We start from the raw sequence: 20,714 nt of genomic DNA on the forward strand, positions 1-20,714 counted from the left end.
ATATTGATAAATAGAATATCTTCATATCGTAAAATTTTGCGGTTGGCGATAAAATGTTGTATGCAACACGTCAGCAAAGTGTCTTTATCGAACTCGCCTGTTACTCGCCTCGCTCGCTCGACTCGTAAACTCAACTCGTTCGATAAAGCATCACTTTGCCGACTTGGTACATAAATAACTATTATTTCATAAAATCTGTTTGGTGATAAATTTACGAATAAACAAGAATTAAATTTTTTTCTCATTACATACTACTCGATAAAACTATATGTATTTTAGGGGAACATTCGGAATGTATTTTAGATAATTATTATGATTATTACAGTTTATTATTTATTTATTTTTTTAATTGTTATAATATTATGTATAATATAATATAAAATATTATTTACCTTTATTTTTTCTCTTTACACCACATGGGTGTGAAGTAGCTGCCTCTACATCAGGCATCTGTCCAGATGTTGAAGCCAATGGCTCTGGTGATGTTAACGTATCATCTAATTGGTATTGTTAAAGAAACATTTAAAATAAACATGTATTTTAATAGTTACTTGAGATATTAACTTACCAAATCTATCAACATGTGGCAATTGGTTTCTTAACAACTTTTCTTTTGCAATTGTTTGAAATTGTTTTTCATTGAAATGACGGGCACATACTCTTATCTTTTTGTTAAGCAATTGCTTATATGTTAGTTGAAAAAATTCGGTCCAAAATTTCAAGCCATTGCCTCCGAAGTCCGTCCGTTCTTGGAAAACAGAAGATAATTCCACGTTGCTCCGGAGGCAATGTATTTGTAACACATTGCTGATAAGCACATCTCTGGAAATTAAGATTCTTTAGATTATTCCTGTATTCCTTTTTTGTTTGATTACTTAACACTTTCACAGGTGTTAAATAATGTTCAAACCAGTTAAAACTTACCAGATATGTATCATACGATGACTTTAAAGACATTACTTTAAAAGTAATAAATAAATAAATATCAAATATACACAAACAATAAAATACACCAAGTCATATTCACCAAGTCATATTCACCAAGTCATATTCACCACCTGCATGTACAATAATGTAACGTTGTCCACTTCTGTTCTGTTTGTAAACGCCTAATTCAGTTTCACTTTGCCAGCATTTTGAAACCCCATATGACGGATGAATGTACGTTTCATCTATGTACGTGACCGTTTTTGGATTTATGGCTCTGAAAATCGAAAAAGGTATTAAAAATGTTAAGAGAAAAACGAACCAAATTTACAAAGCAGTTTAAAAAAGCCATCATTTACCTATCATTATCCCTCATACTTCGAAGATATTGGGATCTCCATGTCACTATATCACTTCGTTCCATTAAAAGTTTTCTTTTATCGGGACATGTTTCGAAAGTAAATCCAATTTCATGTAAATGTTTCCGCAATGTCTCTCGCTGTCCTGCATAATTAATTTTCTCTTGCATATTTACTAATAATGTATTAACAGTCAATAAAATATCCTTATCCATATCATCCAAGTGAATTTTGTTGACGGCAGGTGTGGTATGTTTCTTTTTGGGGCTAACCAACGGTGCAGCGCCCACAACTTTCATTTCCCTGCGAATGTTTTTTATAAGGCCAATTGATACTCCAGTAGCAGCAGCTGCGAGTTCCGTAGCTTTATCTAATGGATATGACCATGATCCACTGCTCTTCTGTGTGTCAAAGAACTTAATAACATTTTTAATCACATTTCTTGCTTGTGAATGGATAAGTTTCCTCAATTCTCCGGTATTTTCCACACTACAAGCTAAAACCTAATGTTATTAATTGAATTAACCTTACATTCACTATTGACTTACGTAATTGCGAAGAAGTTGATGCAGTAGGAGGGATATCCATAGCGTAGTTCTAAAAAGAACTGATTTTTCTCAAAAAAATCGTGAAATATATAGAAAATGGAAAAGGCGGATGTCAAGCAAAAAACGAGGTTATGTAGATAGCGTCTCTTTGCAGGATGTTGCTTTTTATCCGTCGCAGGTATATGTTCGGGAAAATGTGCCCAATTTTTTGCTTGTAACCTAGTAGGGCATTCACCGTGCGACGGTCTTCCGCGAGTCGGATAGTTCGGAAGATTCAAGTTACAGAGCATGTCTTCTGCAATATTCAATCGAAAATTCACGATTGATTGCTTTTGTGAAGTAGGCAACTTCGAATATAAGACAAAAGCATTATAAATACCTATATCGAACATATAAAAAAAATATAAATATAAAAATATTTGTATCCTTTTACACACTTTCGCATGAGAGGGAAACATGCAAGACATTGGTCTTCCCTGTCGACACCTCCCATTCCACGATTGTAGTCCACAACATAGGTCGGTTTCAGCACACGTTCTTCTTCGCCTCCCTTCTTTCTTCTTATTTTTCCCGTATCAACCATATCTGCATTTAAGTGTTTCGTGCTTATTATATACACATTCTTCTTGTCATGCCAGCGTAAGGACAGAATACCTCGACAAGATAGTGTTCTTGCTTCTCCCTTTTTTAGCTTATACGATGCCAGCTTCTTTGGCATATTTTTCCGATTTTTTCTCACCGTTCCAACATTTGTATTTTTCTCATGCAAAATTTTGAATAAATTAGGAGACGAATACCAATTATCCAAGAACAAGGTATATCCTTTCCCTAAAAGGGGTTCGGCTAGATGCATGACTACACTTTCCGATACAGGTTCATTACTTCCTGGACTTTTGTCTTGTCCTGTATAAATTTTAAATTGATAACAATACCCAGAATTAGATACGCACAATTTATAAAATTTAATTCCGAATCTCGCTCGTTTGGATGCTATGAATTGTTTATAATTTAGCCGCCCTCTGAATTTCATTAGAGATTCATCTATGACGATATTTTCCTCCGGAATGTATAACTGTTGAAATCTGGTATTCAAGTACTCCACTACAGATCGAACCTTTCGTATTCTGTCTTCTTTAGAAACCGTCTCATTATTCACAAAATGAAGATAGTGCGATATAGCCAAAAAACGTTTACGAGGCATAATTTTCGAAAATATGGGTGTTTCTATGATTTTTCGCTTTGACCAATACATATCTATTTTAGATTTTTTTACTTGTGACATTATAATGCATAATGCAAAATACGCTCTAACTTCATCGTTTGTTAGTGGATACCAATCCTTGCTCATTTTCGTTTTTTCTTCCGTTTTCATTTGTGCTGCATATCTATTCGTTTCTGTGACTATCATTTCAAAAAAGTCATCACATAAAACTTGTTTGAAAACACACAGAGGTGTTGCATTTGTACCCAATCTTCGTAGAACAGAGCAATTGATGCTGGGAGTTTCAGTAAATTGTTTTATATTGACAATATTTTCTTTTTCCTTCCAATTCCATTCATCCTCTGGTACATCTGATTCGTCACTGCTTGAGATAGGTCGCGCTCGTTTACGCACATTTTGTCGAATAGAACTAGCTTCACTTAGTATAATCACTTTGATGACCATTTTCAACCTCACTATTATCACTAGAGTATCCTAATAGACTTTCATCGTCACTTTCATAAAATACATCCGACTGATACATGTTGGGAAGACTATTTCTAATTTATTCAATTATGTATTACGGCGTTCGTTGTGCAAGGTTGGTCAGTACTATCTTTACTAATTACCGATTTCATCGTGCGTCATTTGTTTGCTTAGCCGATGCGATTTTGGGGCGTTTGCCGAAAAAAGTTCTTGACGTTTCGGAGACGTTAAAGTTTACAATGACACATGAAATGAATGACGTCTCGGAGACGTCAAAGTCTACAATGACACATGAAATGAATGACGTCTCTCAGACGTCATTGTATGTCAAGGGGTTAAATCTTCATACAGCTTAGCATCTATCTGTAATGCCGTTAAAAGTCTTAGAATCACCTTCACGAAATAGTGAGTATATTTGACCCGGTGCAAAGTGTCAGAGCGCCGAAACATCTCAACAACGGCATCGACTTCCATTTTTTCCTGTCGATCCGTCGTGATTCACAGCACATTTTTTTTAGCATAATTTTCTGCCCACTTCGCATATTCTTCAGTATCTTTTTTTTTGAGCCCAATACTCACACGCCTTACAGTATTTTGATTTTACTATACACAATCAACGATTTTTCCATAGTTACTGCCAATAAGAGACATTAACCCATACAAAGACGTAAAACCCATTTTTCTCTACGAACCATCGCCTGTGTGGTGATACCGCTTCTGAACGATTCTTAGTCTGAAGGACCCCTAACTGATCTTAGCAAGTCAATCTTAGTTCAATCTTTGCCTTGCATCTTTTCCTCAGTCAGGAAAAGGGAAATCAAAAGACAAGTGTTTTAACCACACTTAAAACTATATTAACAAAATAACAAAAAAAGAATTAATATGAACAAAAATTAATCTTAAAACTATCTACGTTATATTTGACCCGACGTTACTTAAAAAGAGATATTTCCGAATCTAACCCCGACAGCTAACACTCGTTGACAGATAGGTGATAACGAAACTGGCAAACAGACTAACTCAGGACTTGTATTCCGATTTGGTGACACGTCGATGGATCGTAAACCTGGAATCTTTGGTGGCTTCTCGGAATTTAACCGGGAAGATTTCAACACCACACTCGCACCAAATTATCAGTGGAAACACAAATTACCGACACGACACGGATGCCCGAAGTGCAAGAATGTCCACAAATGAAACTAAGTGACAGTTCTCGATATGCGACGAAACTTAGAGTTGGCGTTAAAGCGAATTCTAAGTTACTGTCTAACGGGGTGCTGACGACGCTTCGACTCAAAAATCTCTTAGGTTATCATTGTGATTATGATTTGATTCTCATTCATTCATTAATTGTGATTGTCTCGGAAAAGGTCTTACAACCTCTTAAATAACCTCGGGTGTTGGAGGGGTGCAAAAATCTTCTTGAGGCGTTTCTAGCGCCTGGATATCCCCGACACCTGGGGCCAATCCAAAATACGGGGCGCATGTTGTTTTACAATAATTTTCTGAACCAATGAGGGAATTTGGGGAAGGGAACAATTTTTGCCCACGGGCCAGAAGATAACACCGCCACTAGCTAATCCTAAAAAGCATCACGTAAATCCCAAAATGTGGGAGCCATCACCTTTACGTTTTCTCACATCTATTTTATTTTTAACGACTTCTTCGTTATCGCAATTTACATTTCCCCATAAAATTGCTTATACAATAATCTTCCAAAATTCATTTCGACGTCTGGTCACCATCCTAGACGTCTGTCGTAAATGCGAGACGTGATTTTTGGTTTCTAAAAGAAAAAAGTTGCACGCCAGGAATATACAGGGTGCGACAGAGAGGACGGACTGTTTTAAATAAATCATAAAATCGTTAATTTTTACTCAAAAACAAATTTATTGATTGAATCAGGTTCGCAAGGAAATAGCATTTGAGACAGTCAAGTGTGGAAAATCACATCAGTCATGTGGTGGCCGAAATCGGTGATGCAGTGCTGGAGGCGTTCTCGGAAGTTCGCGTAGGCTCTCTCCAACATCGCTCTCTCACCTTGGGCGACTTCCACGCGAATTGCCTCCTTCAATTCGTCCAGAGTTCGGGGCTTGTTCTCGTATACTCTAGCCTTGAGGTGTCCTCATAAGAAAAAATCGCATAAGGATAAATCTGGGGACCAAGGAGGCCAATGAACATCGCTAAACCTGGAAATAAGGCGACCAGGGAAAAGAGGGCGAATAACGTCCATTGATGATCTGGCTGTGTGGGCGGTCGCCCCATCCTGTTGGAACCACACACGTCGGATTGGAACACGTCGCCGTCGTAATTCATGGAAAAAGAAGTTGGTGATCATTTCGACGTAGCGCTTTGAGTTCACGGTAACAGCACGACCATTTCCGTCTTCGGAAATCTTTTTGAATTTACGGCCTAATTCATTAATCCTTTTCTTGACAGTTGGATCAAAATGTCCCGACGATTCTTGCATACACAAGAAAACGTACACAAGTAATTTTCCTGACGCAGTCATGGAGTACTGTGCAGTGTAGGAATGACTAATCTTATTCAAATCCTTTTTCTGCACAACAATGGTCTTCGCTCCCTTCTCCGAGAGTGATCTGTTGCACGTTGATTGGTACTGACAGCCGGTTTGGTCCGTGTTGATGATGTAATCGAGGTCATGATTCGCAATTAGCAATTTCGTCTGTATGCGAAATTCTTCCGCAACTGTTAGCACTTCTTCCATCGTTCAACCCAAGCCGAGTTAGCCACGAACCTAAAGTTGTCCGATAAAAATGGGAAAGCTGCGTTCATTGCCCATTGTTGCAGGGTCCTCGTGTCACCTGATCTCGGAAGGAATCAATATAGTTTTCGCAAATCATTCTCTTTTTTATAATATATTTTACAAATATTTCAATATGATTTACCTGCAGCAAATTCTGTCTAGCTTCGGTGAACTGTTCATACATCTCTCAATCAATGATTTTCCACTTATCGTAATTAGTCCCACTTCGTTTTACGTCATCTCTCCATCGATATAAGTCTGATTCGCGGCAATCCATACGATTTTTTTTTGCCATTCCCATCTCGTTTGGTACAACATACAGCACAGTTTCTACAAGGAGCAGTTTTTTTTGGTGTAGCTGGTACATACTCTGGAAAGTGTCTCTCAGTCAATCGTAGCACTGCTGGTTGATAAGTTGGACGACCAATCCTTTTAGTAGTACAATACGTACAATGTTGCTATTATTTTCTCTACCAAAGTTTGTCGGAATTGTAAATTTTTATTTGAACCGCCGTTTTTTGATATAAAATAAAAGCATTCCAGATAGAAATGTCCAATAAATGGAAAAATATTTTTTACCACTCTTTCTAATTGTTGGATAGTCATAGAGGTATTGTTCCAGCCGATCAACACCTCCCATGGTATCGTTGTAGTCTATTACTAATCGTGTTTGTTTTATTGCATTCCCTTGCAAATCTCTTTTTCTAGTTTCCTTTGTTTCTGAGTTATGTATTGTCGAAAGAAAGCAAATGTCCTTTTTGTCTTTCCATTTCATTATCATAGTTTTTTTTCGTTGGTATGCTATTATTTCAAATACAACGGAAAGTAGTGTATTATTTAAGAAACTGTGTTGAAAGTTTCAACATGATAACTAACTAATGTAATGTTTACCTGATTTTACATATATATTTATAGCTGTAGCTACTGTCCTACTAAATACTTGTACGCAATTGCTCACTTTCATTCTTTTAAAATTTTTCTGGATATCATGTAAATCCGGAAAAATTAAAATTTGTTCTGTAATTTTTGTTAGCATTCGGAATTCTCCCATATGTCGGTCCATTTTATAAATTTGTATGATGTCTTTCCATTTCGCAATCTACAACAGAAATACCAATGAATAATTGTGTGAAAAGTAATGACAAGAAGAAATAAATGTTATTTGATGTTGAAGTAAGAATGATATTGTCTTACTTACATGATGCAAATGATCTCTCTTACAATGCAAATCTGCTTGTAATAAATTATTTCTGACGCCTTTCATTAGATGAGGAACGTCAAAAAGTGATATTATTCTTTGATTGCCTACTTCCAACACATAATCGTATAATTCCTCACCCTGTTTAACAGGTTGAGTGCCACAAGAGTCCAACGTGGTCTCACATATACTTTTGACTTTCTAGCCAGGTGAGACCAATGTGGCCTCGCATGTACCCACACTTGATTTGGCTGTGTAGTTCCGCAACGGTCTCTCACTGCAATATGAAATCAATGGAGTTCGAAACTGCGTGCCCTGGCGGTCCAGAGACAAGTTTTGGCCTGTGGAGATGAGAAACCAAAGCGGTGCTACGTGGCCAGGAAAGATAAAGTAACCCACATTTGTATTATTTTTTGTTTTTTACTTAGACATACATTTCATTAGGAATTTTATTTATTGACACATAATAAACATACAAGAAAAACAAAGAACATTTTATAAATGAAATAAATGGAAATTATTGAACTAATTACAAAAAAAAAAATAGTCAATTCACAACTAGGCAAATTATTTCTTCACCTCGTGGCTTTCAAAAAAAACATTCAAGGCAATAATGTTTGTCACAAGCCTCGCATTTCAACATACTTTGCGGAGTTTTTTTGAGTGCTTCTTTTCTGCCCATTTCTTGACTATGTTGTGAGTAACAGGCCACACAGCGCCTTCTTAGTTTTCTACCGAGGTTGACTAGCTTGTGGTCGTTTGTCGTAACCGTCTGTTCATGTTCTTCAAGTTGCAGAAGACCAAATATTACTGATTCTCTGAATTTTGTTATAGACATGGGCTCATTGGCGATGTCTCTATAAGCGATGTAAGCATTGATGAAAGCAGTGCCAGTCAAAAGTTCAATGGCAAGTTTTTTATACCACTTCAATGTTTTACGTAGTGAGGAATTGTAACTTTTTTTTTGATCGGCGATATCAATGAAGGCTTTGAACTTGTTATATTCGATAACATTTTTTGGTTTGCAGACTTCACCTCGTCTTCTCTGCACGGTCACCATTTCATCGGTATATTTCGTGCTCAATGTCAGCACGTCTCTCTTATCCTTCCATTTTTGAACTACTATTCCTGAATTGCTTTCTTCAGCGATGGTTTCCCCAAGTTTGAGTTTTTTCGTTATAACATTCTTGGGATTGAATTTTCTGTTTGTTCGTAACGTTCCAATCAAATGAGTTTCACGGCGTAGTAGTTCGTGAGCAAGAGTTACTGAGGTGTAGTAGTTATCAGTGCAAAGAGTTCTCCCTTTATGAAGTAAATCTTTCATCAAGTTCAAAACAACGTTAGTTGGAACGCCACCTCCGTCTGTCTGCTCCTTACCGCAGTATATTTTGAAGTCGTAGGTGTAACCGCCCTCTAGGCACAACTTGAATACCTTTATGCCAAATTTGTGTCTTTTATTGGCAATGTATTGTTTGAACTTGAGCCGTCCCTGGAATGGCACCAATGTTTCGTCGATGCACACATATTCTCCTGGAACGTATATTCGTTGGAAGACTTCTTTGAGTTTCAGAACAAGTGGTGTAAGTTTCTGAAGCCTATCTTCGGTTACTTCAGAATTATCGCTGAAGTGTAGCATCTTAGATAGCAACTGAAAACGGTTTCGGGACATTACGCCTGTGATGAAGTTCTTATATATAGGGCTCTTGGACCAATAAGCTTGAAGCGTTGGGAACTGACAGAGCCCCATCCATAAAACAATACCCAGGAATTTTTTCATTTCAGGTACAGTTGTATCATGCCAAGAGGTTATCCGAGCCCGTCGAAGTTGATTCTTTGCAAGACATTGTGCTGCATACCTATTCGTTTCCACGACCTTTTCGAAAAATAACAATAAAGTAACAAGAAAAAACTGCAGCATACAATTAGTTACCATCAACTCTAAGATGTCATCATTCACAAATAGGCTATAAAATTCACAAGGAGTCTTGTCATGGAAATTTTCATGAATTTGTGGATCAAATCCCACGGTATTTGCTTCAGAGAACATAATTTGACGCAAGTTGTTGCCGGTTACAGGACCCCAAGTGATGTTTGCGTTTTGCGTAGCGGCATCAGTGGTTGACGGTAAAAGAGTTTCATCGGAATCCGAGTCAGAGTCTTGAGTCATATTTGCAATTACAGTTTCAATAACGTCAGCAACATGTTGCGCCTCAGTTGAAACATTACTTGAAGTTTTCGCACCCGTTGCACTTGTCGACGGTTCGTTACCTGTAATTGGGTGTTTTTGATGTTTTTCTCCATTCTTCGGGGGATGTTTCTTGTGCCTTCTCTTACGTAATTTGGAAGATGTCCTCTTCGATGATGATTCAGAATCTACTGACGACTCACATTGATATTCATCAGAAAGATAGACGTCTCCAAACAGTGATTCTTCATCTTGACTGCTGTAGTGTTCATCTTCATCAGACAGCACCTCCTGCCATAACTTCGTCAATCTCTTTTGTTCTTCCTCGTACGAGTACATGGTGTAATTCTTGCTGCACTACGAGAAGAACTGAGACGATCGCAAGCTTACTACACTCCCACTCTCTTACCGGACCGTTCGTCAAGACATTTTGTCGGGCGTGCCGCGACAAGTTTCAACATGCAGGGATATGCGTAGCGTAGTGACACATTGGTCTCTCTCGGCCGTTTCAACAAAATGGTCAAATATGCGGCCGCGTGAGACCAATGTGGTCTCCAAAAATGAAATGCCGTTTTCGATATTCCAAAAACATTTGGCGTATCAAAATACATGTTTTCATCAATAAAACTTTTATATCTAACTTTTCAGACAAAAAAAAAATGCCGGCCCATAGAACCAAAATTTTTCAATACATGGTGGCACTCAACCTGTTAATAGAGTGCAAAATGAGTTTATTTGTAGGTTAGGGCACTGTCAAATAGTAAATGGACAACACCTTGATCATCTTATGCATTGACATTTTCTGTTTTGTTTTGCATGTAAAAAGACATACGTCTCCATATCTTTAAAAAATATTCCTGGCCCGAGAGGCGTATAACCCCTCGGACACTTATATCGAGGCAGCAGCCTCGACGCGAATATCGACATTTGCACCTGTTAAAATTAAAGATAGAAATCAATTAAATCAATGAAATTAAACCCCGAAGGGAGACTTACTTTTAAATGGGGACGTAGAAGCCTCCCCGCTAATTCCTTTATAATTATTTTGGCTAAAAAAAATATGAATTTTAAACTCAAAACTTAAACTAAACTTTAATAATTTAGAGCTCACCTCTTTGGTTAAACATTTCGAACGAAAATGCTGTAAAACGGTATTGCGTAAGGCTTTATACTCTTTACAGTATACCCAGTTATCAAGTGTTTGTTTTCCTAAGGAAAGAACTTGGCTGCAACGTTCTTATTCAGCAAACCCCTTTATCAAATGTGTATATATTTCTATTTTCTTTATTTCTATTTTCTTCAGCAATATATTAAAACAATTCTCTGACATACGAAAATATTCAAAAAACTTTGTCGCATCATCCACTAATTCTTTATACAAAGTTGCAAATTCTCCTCAGTGCCTCTTTTCTTCTATGCTTCATGCACCCACTTTCGCTTCTTCGCCTAAGGCTTTATACCCTTTACAGTATACCCAGTTATCAAGTGTTTGTTTTCCTAAGGAAAGAACTTGGCTGCAACGTTCTTATTCAGCAAACCCTTATCAAATGTGGTTACTTAAGGAAAAAGAAACTCGAGTAAAATTCTATAAAATAGACGTTTAAAAATTAAATTTTATTTAATAAATAATTCGCAACTATATAGAGAAATTTTATGATATATCTTTATTTGATATCCAAGAATTATGCGATGAATCGAATCCCAACCATTTTACGTACAACTTATCCTTCTTCTTCCTTTTCAACACCTTTTCAACGAGGTAAACGTTGGGTTGCGCGGTCCTTTGAAGTTCGAATTCGTAAAAAGCACCTTTAATCGGCAGGCCACGCACATCCTCCAATAAATATGAAATTGGATCTGTTATTTTCACTTTAACGATTTTAAACAATTCAGCGGTTCAGTTGGGTAGATATCCTTTATCAAACACATGTTTATATTTACTGATACGAACGGTATCTCCAACTCTAAACTTTCCTCTGCCGGCAATTTTAATATGATTGTACACCGTATCGAGAAGTGTTTTCTCTACGGATTTCGAATTTATTTCCGATGGTTTCATTTTCGTAGTCGAATGTTTCGTACTGTTATATCGAGATGTTATATCTTTTAATAGGTGCACCCATTTATGATTTCCATATAGACTGAAGAACTTGTATATCCTCTGTTTAACGGTTCGAATTACACGTTCAGCCATCGACGCTTTCATAACCCTATACGTTGAAAAATGATTAAAGGGGGGACCGTACCTTGAGCGCTCTAAAAACAAGCAAAGTTTACGAATTTTTTTCTCCCCCAAATATGAACGAAACTAAAACCATTTTTTTGTACGTTGTAGAACTATATTTAAACTATAAAAAAAGTAATTTTTTAATCATAAAATAATGGAATTACAATTAATAATCAGTGATTAAGCGGAGCATTGCGACGTTGTTACTCTTCGCTGGTAGACACCGCCGGGCAAAACTGAAACAAGATTAAACAATATAAGTTAAAGTGCCTTAATCTGTAGGCTTATAGGTACAAAGTAGCGTAGGATTTTTTTGAAATTCGAAAAATTCTGAAAATGGCGGGATTACGAAAAAATTATTTCATTTTTTGCTATAAAAAGTTGATTTAAATTGAGCGCCAAAAATCGGGTAATCAAAATATCAAAAAAATCCTACGCTACCTTGTAGATACACTATTGTTACGTATAACAAAAAAAAATAAGTAAATTGGATGATTAGATTTAGCGATTTGGTGTCTAGTAAGTAAAGTTTAAAGTTATGTTTAAAGTCGTATAATTGATAAATAATGATTAAATTCTTTACCATTTAATTAATCAGCTATCCCAGCACCATACAACTCTCCTTCGACTTCATGGAAGCTGTCTTCGTTAGCTTTTTTGGCTGCCAATAGCTTCTGTTGCGCTTCCTTAGTGCTGGCGTAATTTTTTATTTCAGCCTTTTTCAGCCTTTTCTCGTCCAAACTTTTGCACAGGTTGAAGCAGTTTGTCCCAATAACTAAATTCATGCATTGCATCATTAGAAGAATACTGTCGTATCCATCGTTAAACATACTGGTAGCTGTATTAGCAGCAAAATCAATCGTATGCTTACCACAGAACTTCGTCTTCGGAGCGATTGACCAATTGAGCGCGTTTAAACTTTCATTGCAGTTCTGGGTAAAGCCTCCTTCGCATCTTTTCAGCAAATCTTCGGCAGTAAGGTCAACATAAATTGGTTGAATTGCGTCTTGCACATTTTGAGGTAAAGGGTTTGGATGTTTGTAATTATTTAGTTCATTTTTCTCTTTCGCCTGTAACCAAGAACACCAAGACGAATCACAAAGATGATGTTGTGGATGTTCGTTCGTGGAAATTTTATGATAAAATGTAGCCCAAGTAGCGTCTTTTATTTTTTCCCAGCTGTTTGTGTTTCGTCTAATGGCCAATCCATAATAAATTGTCAACTCATTTATCAATTTGTCCGTCAATTTCCCTTTGCCCCCAAGACCTTTAGTTTTCTTTTTTAAATTTCGCAAACGGGTTCCCATTCGTTTTTGAATGTGACCAATGCATTCTTTTTTCATGACTGTAGCATTCTCATACGGATGACAATCTAATATAGCTTTAAAGGTCTTGCTATCACCGTCACCAATATAATTGTGATATTGTACGCCATATTTTTCCTCGGATCGTTGAAACATCAACATCTCTTGAATCGCACTAACCTCCATTTTTCCTGCCGAGCCTTCGTGATTGCTTTGACATCTGTCCATGTGATCTTCCTTCCAAAGCGCATACTCTGGGGTCGCAGAAACCTTTTCCCACGTTTCACACTGTTTGCAATATGATGATTTTGCTAGTATATCCAACACTTTTCCGGTATAGTATCCGATTAACGTTGATAGCCCAAAAAGTGATGAAAATCCACGTCGATGCCATGCCCCGTCTCCAGAAACTGTTAAACCACCTTTTTCTGTTGCCTCTTTTTCAAGTTTCACTGCGTTTTGCATGGATTTCTCCGCAATGGATTCAGCTGCCACAAAAATGTGGGTGCTAATGTCATTATAGAATTTTTCAGTAAAACTCCTTTGTAAATCCATCAATCCGCAAAATTTTTCTAACGCAGCATAACCCATTCCTAATAATCGAAATACAAATGTGATTCTGCGATTGATTTCATATGCCTTTGAATTTATTAACGGGCAGGAATCTATACCAGATGGCTTTCTACATGCCTCGAACTGCCCGTCGATATCTCGCGGTAACATTGTAACGAGTTCGAATTTCATAAAACGGTTTCGGGGCAATATTCTAGACACTTTAACCTATCGAAAAATGCAATAATTTTTTTTTCCATTTTTTTAAAGTTTCAGAGTAGGGTCCCCCCTTAATTTTAAAATCCAACATTAACCGCTTAAAGTGGCTGTTGTAGAATTCTTTGCCCTGGTCGGTTTGAAGATTTCGAGGTACGCGACCGTCGGTGAGAATTGAGCGTAGCGCGGCGGTGACGTCCGTAGAATTTTTACTTTTTAACGGACGCATCCAGAGAAACTTGGAGAAACAGTCTATAACCACCAATATATATTTAAATCCGGAATTCAATTTAGCAAACTCAATCATTTAAATTAGATCCGCCTGCCATAAATCATCGATTCCCTTGAGGATGGTTCTTCGTCTAGCGAAAATACGTCTTGCGGGACGATGGAGCTCCTCCACAATGACGCGTTTCGCATCTGACACCTCCACTGTGATAATTAAGGTTTGAGGCCAACTTTTTTCTCTAATATATCAAGTCTGGAAAATATCATGGAATCCATGAGGTCAACTCGCGATTTCTGCGCACCCATCGAATGTCGCATATTCGATATGAGGGTATCCATCACCGATAGACGATTTGTAATATAATTTAGATTTAAAGGTATATCGGTGTTATCAATTTCTGTTGACAGCTGATCTATACGTTTACTATGACCTCCAATAATAGTTTGAAGGTCCGCTATTATGACGCTAATTTCGTTTAAGATTGTAGCTTTCAACGTCTTACATATTTCGTCTACGTAAAATTTTATCGCACAATCGTTTTCATCCGTCGGTTGTTGAACGTTAGATAGTTTACGCCCCTGGATATCATAATCACCATCTATGGTTAGAGGTAATCCAATACTTCGTTGAAATGTAGATAAATTCTCATCACTCAATAGTCTATTCCGTGAAGAACGAAATGTACGACCAAACTTATCTATGCTCACACCACTTACGCTTGACCCACTGCTCGTCGGTACATATAAATTATTATTATTATTATTATTATTAACACCGCTCTCTTTCAGTGCTTCTATAATGGATGTAATTTCATTAATACGGGAATTGTTTCCTGTCGCATGTGACGCGTACAATAATCTCAATCGATCTACCAACTTATTAACATCATCCCAGTATTTATACTCAACGATTTTAGAGTTCACTTCAAGATGTTCTCCGGATATTAATCCACCTCCTGATTTATTAGATGTAAATAAAGGTTTAATAATTTTAGTATACTTGTACGATTTATTTCCAATTATTGGACCCGTAAAATTTCGCTTATCGATCCTCTTCAGTATGACTTGTAGGTCGCTTTAACTGTATAAGTTCATATAACCCCGGAGTGTTTTGAATACGTTTTTCACCTCCAAGGATAATATGAGATGGTTTAAATTGAACAGTCTTCGATCCAATCATCCAATCGTTTTCATCATGATCATAACGTATACCCATTCTCTCATCAATTCCCCCTCTTTTAGCAAACATATAATATAAATCCCGAATTTGCATCGGTAGATTTTCTATAGGTAAATCCTCCGCCTTCAATTTTTGTTTTACATGCGGCGTTTTAAGTTCATCATCATCGCTTTCAATGGTTTTTATCTGGTTCAAAATTCGTACAGTTTTTGTTATCACCTGAAAATTTTGACCGTACAACGGCATTTAAGGAATCTTGCCCTATTTTATTGCGTTTTTTTTGTTTTAACGTCATTAACTATAGAAAAAACCCTTTCAGCCTCCGCATTTAAATGAGGTAATGTTAAGACAAGTAAGGCTAATTTTGAAATAATTTCAAATATAAATATCCCAGAAAAATCTTTCATTTTCTTTAATTCTAGCCAGAACTCAACACGTGGCAGTTGTAGATTCAGCTTGTCATTATCATCAAAATGTAATGGCAAAGACCTCCATTCTAAAATTTTGTTTGGAAAAAAATTCTGTTGCCCTGGAGATAGTGTCATTGAATCGATTGTAAGACGTTTCAAAGACAGAGTTTTGTATCTTGTCTCCAAGCGACTGGTTTTTAAAAACAGCTTATGTGGGTAATGTTTCGAAACCTTAATTTCCATAACGTCCGTCCATTTGATGATTTCTCCGGAATCTGTACTTTTTGTGTTCAAAATTCGAAGTTCTTTGGATAACTCTTTGAAATTTAAGAAGTCTTTTTACTGTAGAACAAAAACGTCGTAGGAATTCTGCCTGCGTGCTAGTTTAAATACGGGAATAAGTTGTGAGGGTACAAAAAGATCTCCAACATGCTTTATCGCATTGGAAATTGCGCTGTGAGCAGAATCTCCCATCGTTTTGCCCATAGAAGGATTCGAAAAATCTCAAAGATATTTCTTCAATATTCTTAGAGTGTCGAACAGTATGTAAAAGCATAGCAGCCATTATAGTGTTCTTGTTTTGATCACTGCATCCGACAGAAAATAATGAGGCGTGTTTCACCCCTCGCAAGTCATAAGCTTGTAATGCGCTGTACACGCATGTTGCAATTTCTGATGAGCCTCTCTTACTTTTGGTTTCGTGCCAACAATTACATGAACATGCTTTGCTTGAAATATTGCAAAAAGTAAAGTTAACTAAACCGTAAAGTTTGGGTTCAACTGATGCTGATGTAGGAACCACTTGTAAAATTGTACTCAAGGGGGATGATCCACTGGTAGTAGGGCTTATACAGGTTGCACGTCATATGGATGGAGTTGGTTGTGCCTTAATATTCGCCAAATTGTGAGATTGTGGCTGCTCTTCGAACTGCTTCTCCATTTTGCCCAAGCCTCAGTCGAATATTGCCATTTTTATTAAGTTCTTTTTTTAACAATTCAATTCTTAAAACCTTTTCTTCATTTTTAACTTTTCTTCCTCAATTCTTATTTCATATAATTCTTTTTCGACCCTTAACTTTTTGAAATTCTTTTTCCTTTTCGTCCTCTTTCTTTAAAAGTTCTTCTTTCAATAAAAGGACACGATTTTTTAGATCGGAAATTAATGTGTTTCCTATAAAATTGTCATTAGAGTGCAGTAATGTACATATTTTATATACCATTAGGTGTTCCCTTCGCCCGTAAAAGGGGGTTTTCCGATTTCTTAACTTGGACGGTGTGTACTCTCGCCAATCTACGTAGTATGCATGCTGATTTCAAAATACCATCTGCCATATAAATACCATCTGGAGACACTAAATCTAAACTATTTTCTACATCATTGGATGTTGTGGGGCTTTCTTCTGGTGTCGAAAGCGTTTGTGTCGTTGGTTTAGTTGTGGATGGCGTTTGATCATCCACAGTTTCATTTCCACCATCTATGACTGAAATATAAAATATTTCTTAAATATTTTTCAAACTACCCTGTTTTTCCGTTAGAAGCCGCGGTTTCGTATGAAGAAAAAGTGGTTTCAAAGCGCGGCTTATAAAGAAATGCGGCTTATAAAAGGTTGCGGCTTGTAGATATGTACAAAATGTACCTAAGTATTTATTAGAATTATATTTATATTATAGTTATCCATTTAAAATGTTTTTCTGATCGGTTTTCTTTGATGGCTAGAATTTAAATATCAAAATATAGCAAATAGTTGCAAAACATTTCAAAAATAGTACTTTTTTATTTTTAATAAAACTTTATTTACGTAGATATCTAAGTAATTAAAAAAACCCAAATATATTTTAATGAAACAATATGATATATTCTACATTAAAACAAAAGATATATTCTATGAGAAATAAAACAAATTATGTACCTACTACTATGTGTAGGTAGATAACTATTCTATGAGATCATAAAATCCATGTCTTCTTCATGACCTGGTCTATCCGAATCAAAGCCTGACAAAAGGCAGTCATACAATAAATGATCGTCCTCGTGATTAATTTCGTTGCTTTCTTCCTGATCGTTTACTTCCACTTCATTTATAGGTACATCTTCTTGTAGTTGCTCATTTGGAATTATTTCTTCATTGTAGAATTTTATTTTAGTCTCCCTAAATCCGTTTTTAATGACGTCAGAAATATTTTGCCATGTTGTGTCAATCCAATTAATGATTTCTTCATAAGACACTCGCTTTATCGGTTTTCCTGTTTCTTTATAAGCACTATAAGAATTGATCATAAATTTCTCCCACAATTCTCTTAGTTTTGCTTTAAAATATTTATTAACTGAAATATCCAACGGCTGTAACAGTTTCGTTAATCCTCCAGGTATAACTGCAGGTATTATTTGATTTTTTTTAAATTTATTTTTTACAGCATCGGTGCGATGTCCAGGTGCGAAGTCCAATATTAATAGGCCATTATCCCTTTTAAAAAATGATCCAGGCCGTTTATTCCAAATTTCATTTAGCCATAGCTCCATTTCATTCGAAGACATCCATCCCTTTTCATTAGCCGAAATAATAACACTTTTTGGAACATTTCCTTTTGGGCGTGTTTTTCTTTTAAATATTACATATGGTGGCAGTTTCTTGCCACTAGCAAGAACACTTAAAGCCACTGTAAAATTAGATTTTTCATGTCCAGTAGTTACAATTTTTATGTCATCACTGCCTTTTTTTGCAAAAGTAAATTTTGATGGTAAGTCAAAACTCACTGGTACTTCATCCATATTCCCAATGTTAGGTAAGTCCATGTTTGTTTTGCTTTCGGTTACAAAATGTTGAAATTGTATTAAATTTTACTCCCAATTTGCAGGCAAATGTTGTCCCACCGATGTTGCAACTCTTCTTACAAAATCATTTCTTTTCATGAAATTATATACCCATTTTGGAGATCCTTTAAATTAATTTCTAACTCCTCGGCTACTAATGTTGCTTGTCGCAGAACCTGTTTACCAGTAACTTGTATTCCATCCTTTCTTTTTTCAGTTATCCAATTTTTTAATTGAATTTCTATTTGTGGCCAACGTGTTACTGCTCAACACATCAGAATGTGTGCGGCTTATAATCGAGAGCGGCTTGTATTTGAGTGCGGCTTATATTTGTGTGCGGCTTATATTTGTGTGCGGCTTAGTAGGGATAAAATGTAGAAAAAATGAAAAAAGTATAGCATTTAATAAATAAAATATTATATAAATATTGAATGCGGCTTCTAACGGAAAAACAGGGTATATTAAATATATACGCTAAATATACAGAATAAATTTATTTCTCCTTTGATAGGTATGCTTACTGTTTACATCGCTGTGGTTTGAAGGTGTTTCTATTCTAAAATCGCTGTCTCCTTGACATGCTGCCAACCCAACTACTGAGTATTCGGTGAGGCTCTTTATCTTTTCAAACACCATCCTTCAACTCAGCTTTATATTAATGTAGTGTATAGCTGTTGGTTCACCCGAGCAAAAAATTTTCTTGCCTCTTTTTTGCGTTTATTAAATTTTCCGCGCAGTTGGTCAGCCGATCTTGGATCCGTCGTTGCTGCATTATATTGTTCCGCAATTTTTTGCCAAGCATTTATTCTAAACAGTAAACATTTTAAATATAGTCAGGTTTCTTTAGAATTAACTTTACCTTTTCCCTCCACGTGGTCACGTCGGTATTTTTGCATGCTACTATTCGATATTTATCTATTATATCGACTAACAAAGAAATGTCGTTATCGCTGTACCAAACACGTTTAGGGCCATAACCCACTAGCGCGACATGTCGCGAGCGATTTCTTGGACGCGACAAATCAACTTGCGACAAGATACGGCAAGGACAAAATCAAAACATAAAATGGATGTCGAAGAAGTAGCAGCTTTGCTCTTTTATTATAATCGTCGTCGCAAAAAAAATAAGACGAAGATTCTGGGTTCACCCCATATTTTTAGAGCGCCCAACAAAAGGTGTTTTTAATACATATATAATAACATATATATATATAGCATATGTAATATGCTGCTACAAAAATTGTTCTTTTTAATACAGTATTACTAATACTATTAAAATAATTCATATAGCGACGTATCAGATGGTGGAGATAGGGGTCCAACTGATTGATTTGAATGAGTTGAGAATGAGGATGATGGTCGGCTAACATAGTTTTGATTGGATGTACTTTGGATGTGCTGATTTGAATGCGTATAGGTTGGTTGATATGTGTTATACTTTTGTAAAATATTGATCATATCAATTTTCGCCATTGATTTGAATGAGCTTGGAATTTTTTTAAAGTCTTCTAACAAAGACAATACAAATAATTTATCCGAATCATTTTCAGGTTCTTCTCTGCTACTTGATTTTAATACATTAATCATCTCGGTACCAATGGGATCATCAATACTTCTCTTTCGATTTTTTTTGATGTGCGCGAATATTCGACGCATTTTCTTTATCTGAATTGGTTTCCGCGTTTTCATTATTCATATTGGATGAAGTTGGAGCATTTGCTGCTACCACATTAAGAAAGTTTAATTGCTTAAAATATATGTACTGGGTTTTCTTAGGAGCAGCGGAACCACTTCTTACATATTTTATACGTCGTAATTCCCGAAAGTAGCTGTCCCCAAGATTTTTCCATTTTTTCTGGATTTGTATGCCTGAAATGAACATATAGTTACAACAAATATTTGTAATATACCGGATATTACAAAAGTAACTCTACTAACTACTAACTAACTAACTTGTAACAGGAATTACAAAAGTGTGAAGTAACCACACTTATACTCACTATAATGTCGCCTCATTGTGTTTGGGTATGCATTATTTAGAGTAGAGCTACTGAAAGATTCGATTATGCTAATTGAATTTTCGCAGCAGGCTTTTTGTGCTGAAATTTTCTTGA

At 36.2% G+C, this 20,714-nt stretch overlaps 3 protein-coding genes and 2 long non-coding RNA genes across 7 annotated transcripts in view; 1 reads left to right on the forward strand and 4 right to left on the reverse strand.

The window, feature by feature from the left end:
* LOC111417579 (uncharacterized) overlaps positions 1–20,714 on the forward strand; it is a 245,495-nt gene that overhangs the window by 157,738 nt on the left and 67,043 nt on the right. The window lies entirely within an intron of this gene.
* Positions 332–983, reverse strand: LOC139429269 (uncharacterized). The gene is made up of 3 exons (XR_011639946.1): positions 925–983; positions 569–822; positions 332–497 (listed from the first exon to the last, which is right to left on the reverse strand). It is a non-coding gene; the product is annotated as an uncharacterized lncRNA (long non-coding RNA).
* LOC139429270 (uncharacterized) lies at positions 1,563–2,573 on the reverse strand. Its single transcript, XR_011639947.1, has 2 exons — positions 1,835–2,573; positions 1,563–1,782 (listed from the first exon to the last, which is right to left on the reverse strand). It is a non-coding gene; the product is annotated as an uncharacterized lncRNA (long non-coding RNA).
* Positions 8,076–10,010, reverse strand: LOC111423986 (piggyBac transposable element-derived protein 4-like). Its single transcript, XM_071195000.1, has one exon. It carries the CDS (start codon positions 10,008–10,010, stop codon positions 8,076–8,078), a length of 1,935 nt encoding a protein of 644 aa, XP_071051101.1.
* LOC111420331 (uncharacterized) lies at positions 12,016–15,243 on the reverse strand. The gene is made up of 2 exons (XM_071194872.1): positions 12,482–15,243; positions 12,016–12,134 (listed from the first exon to the last, which is right to left on the reverse strand). Exon 1 carries the CDS (start codon positions 13,944–13,946, stop codon positions 12,489–12,491), a length of 1,458 nt encoding a protein of 485 aa, XP_071050973.1. The 5' UTR covers positions 13,947–15,243; the 3' UTR covers positions 12,016–12,134; positions 12,482–12,488.

This window comes from Onthophagus taurus, chromosome 3 (genome assembly GCF_036711975.1).
Source record: "Onthophagus taurus isolate NC chromosome 3, IU_Otau_3.0, whole genome shotgun sequence".
Taxonomy (NCBI): Eukaryota; Metazoa; Arthropoda; class Insecta; order Coleoptera; family Scarabaeidae; genus Onthophagus; species Onthophagus taurus.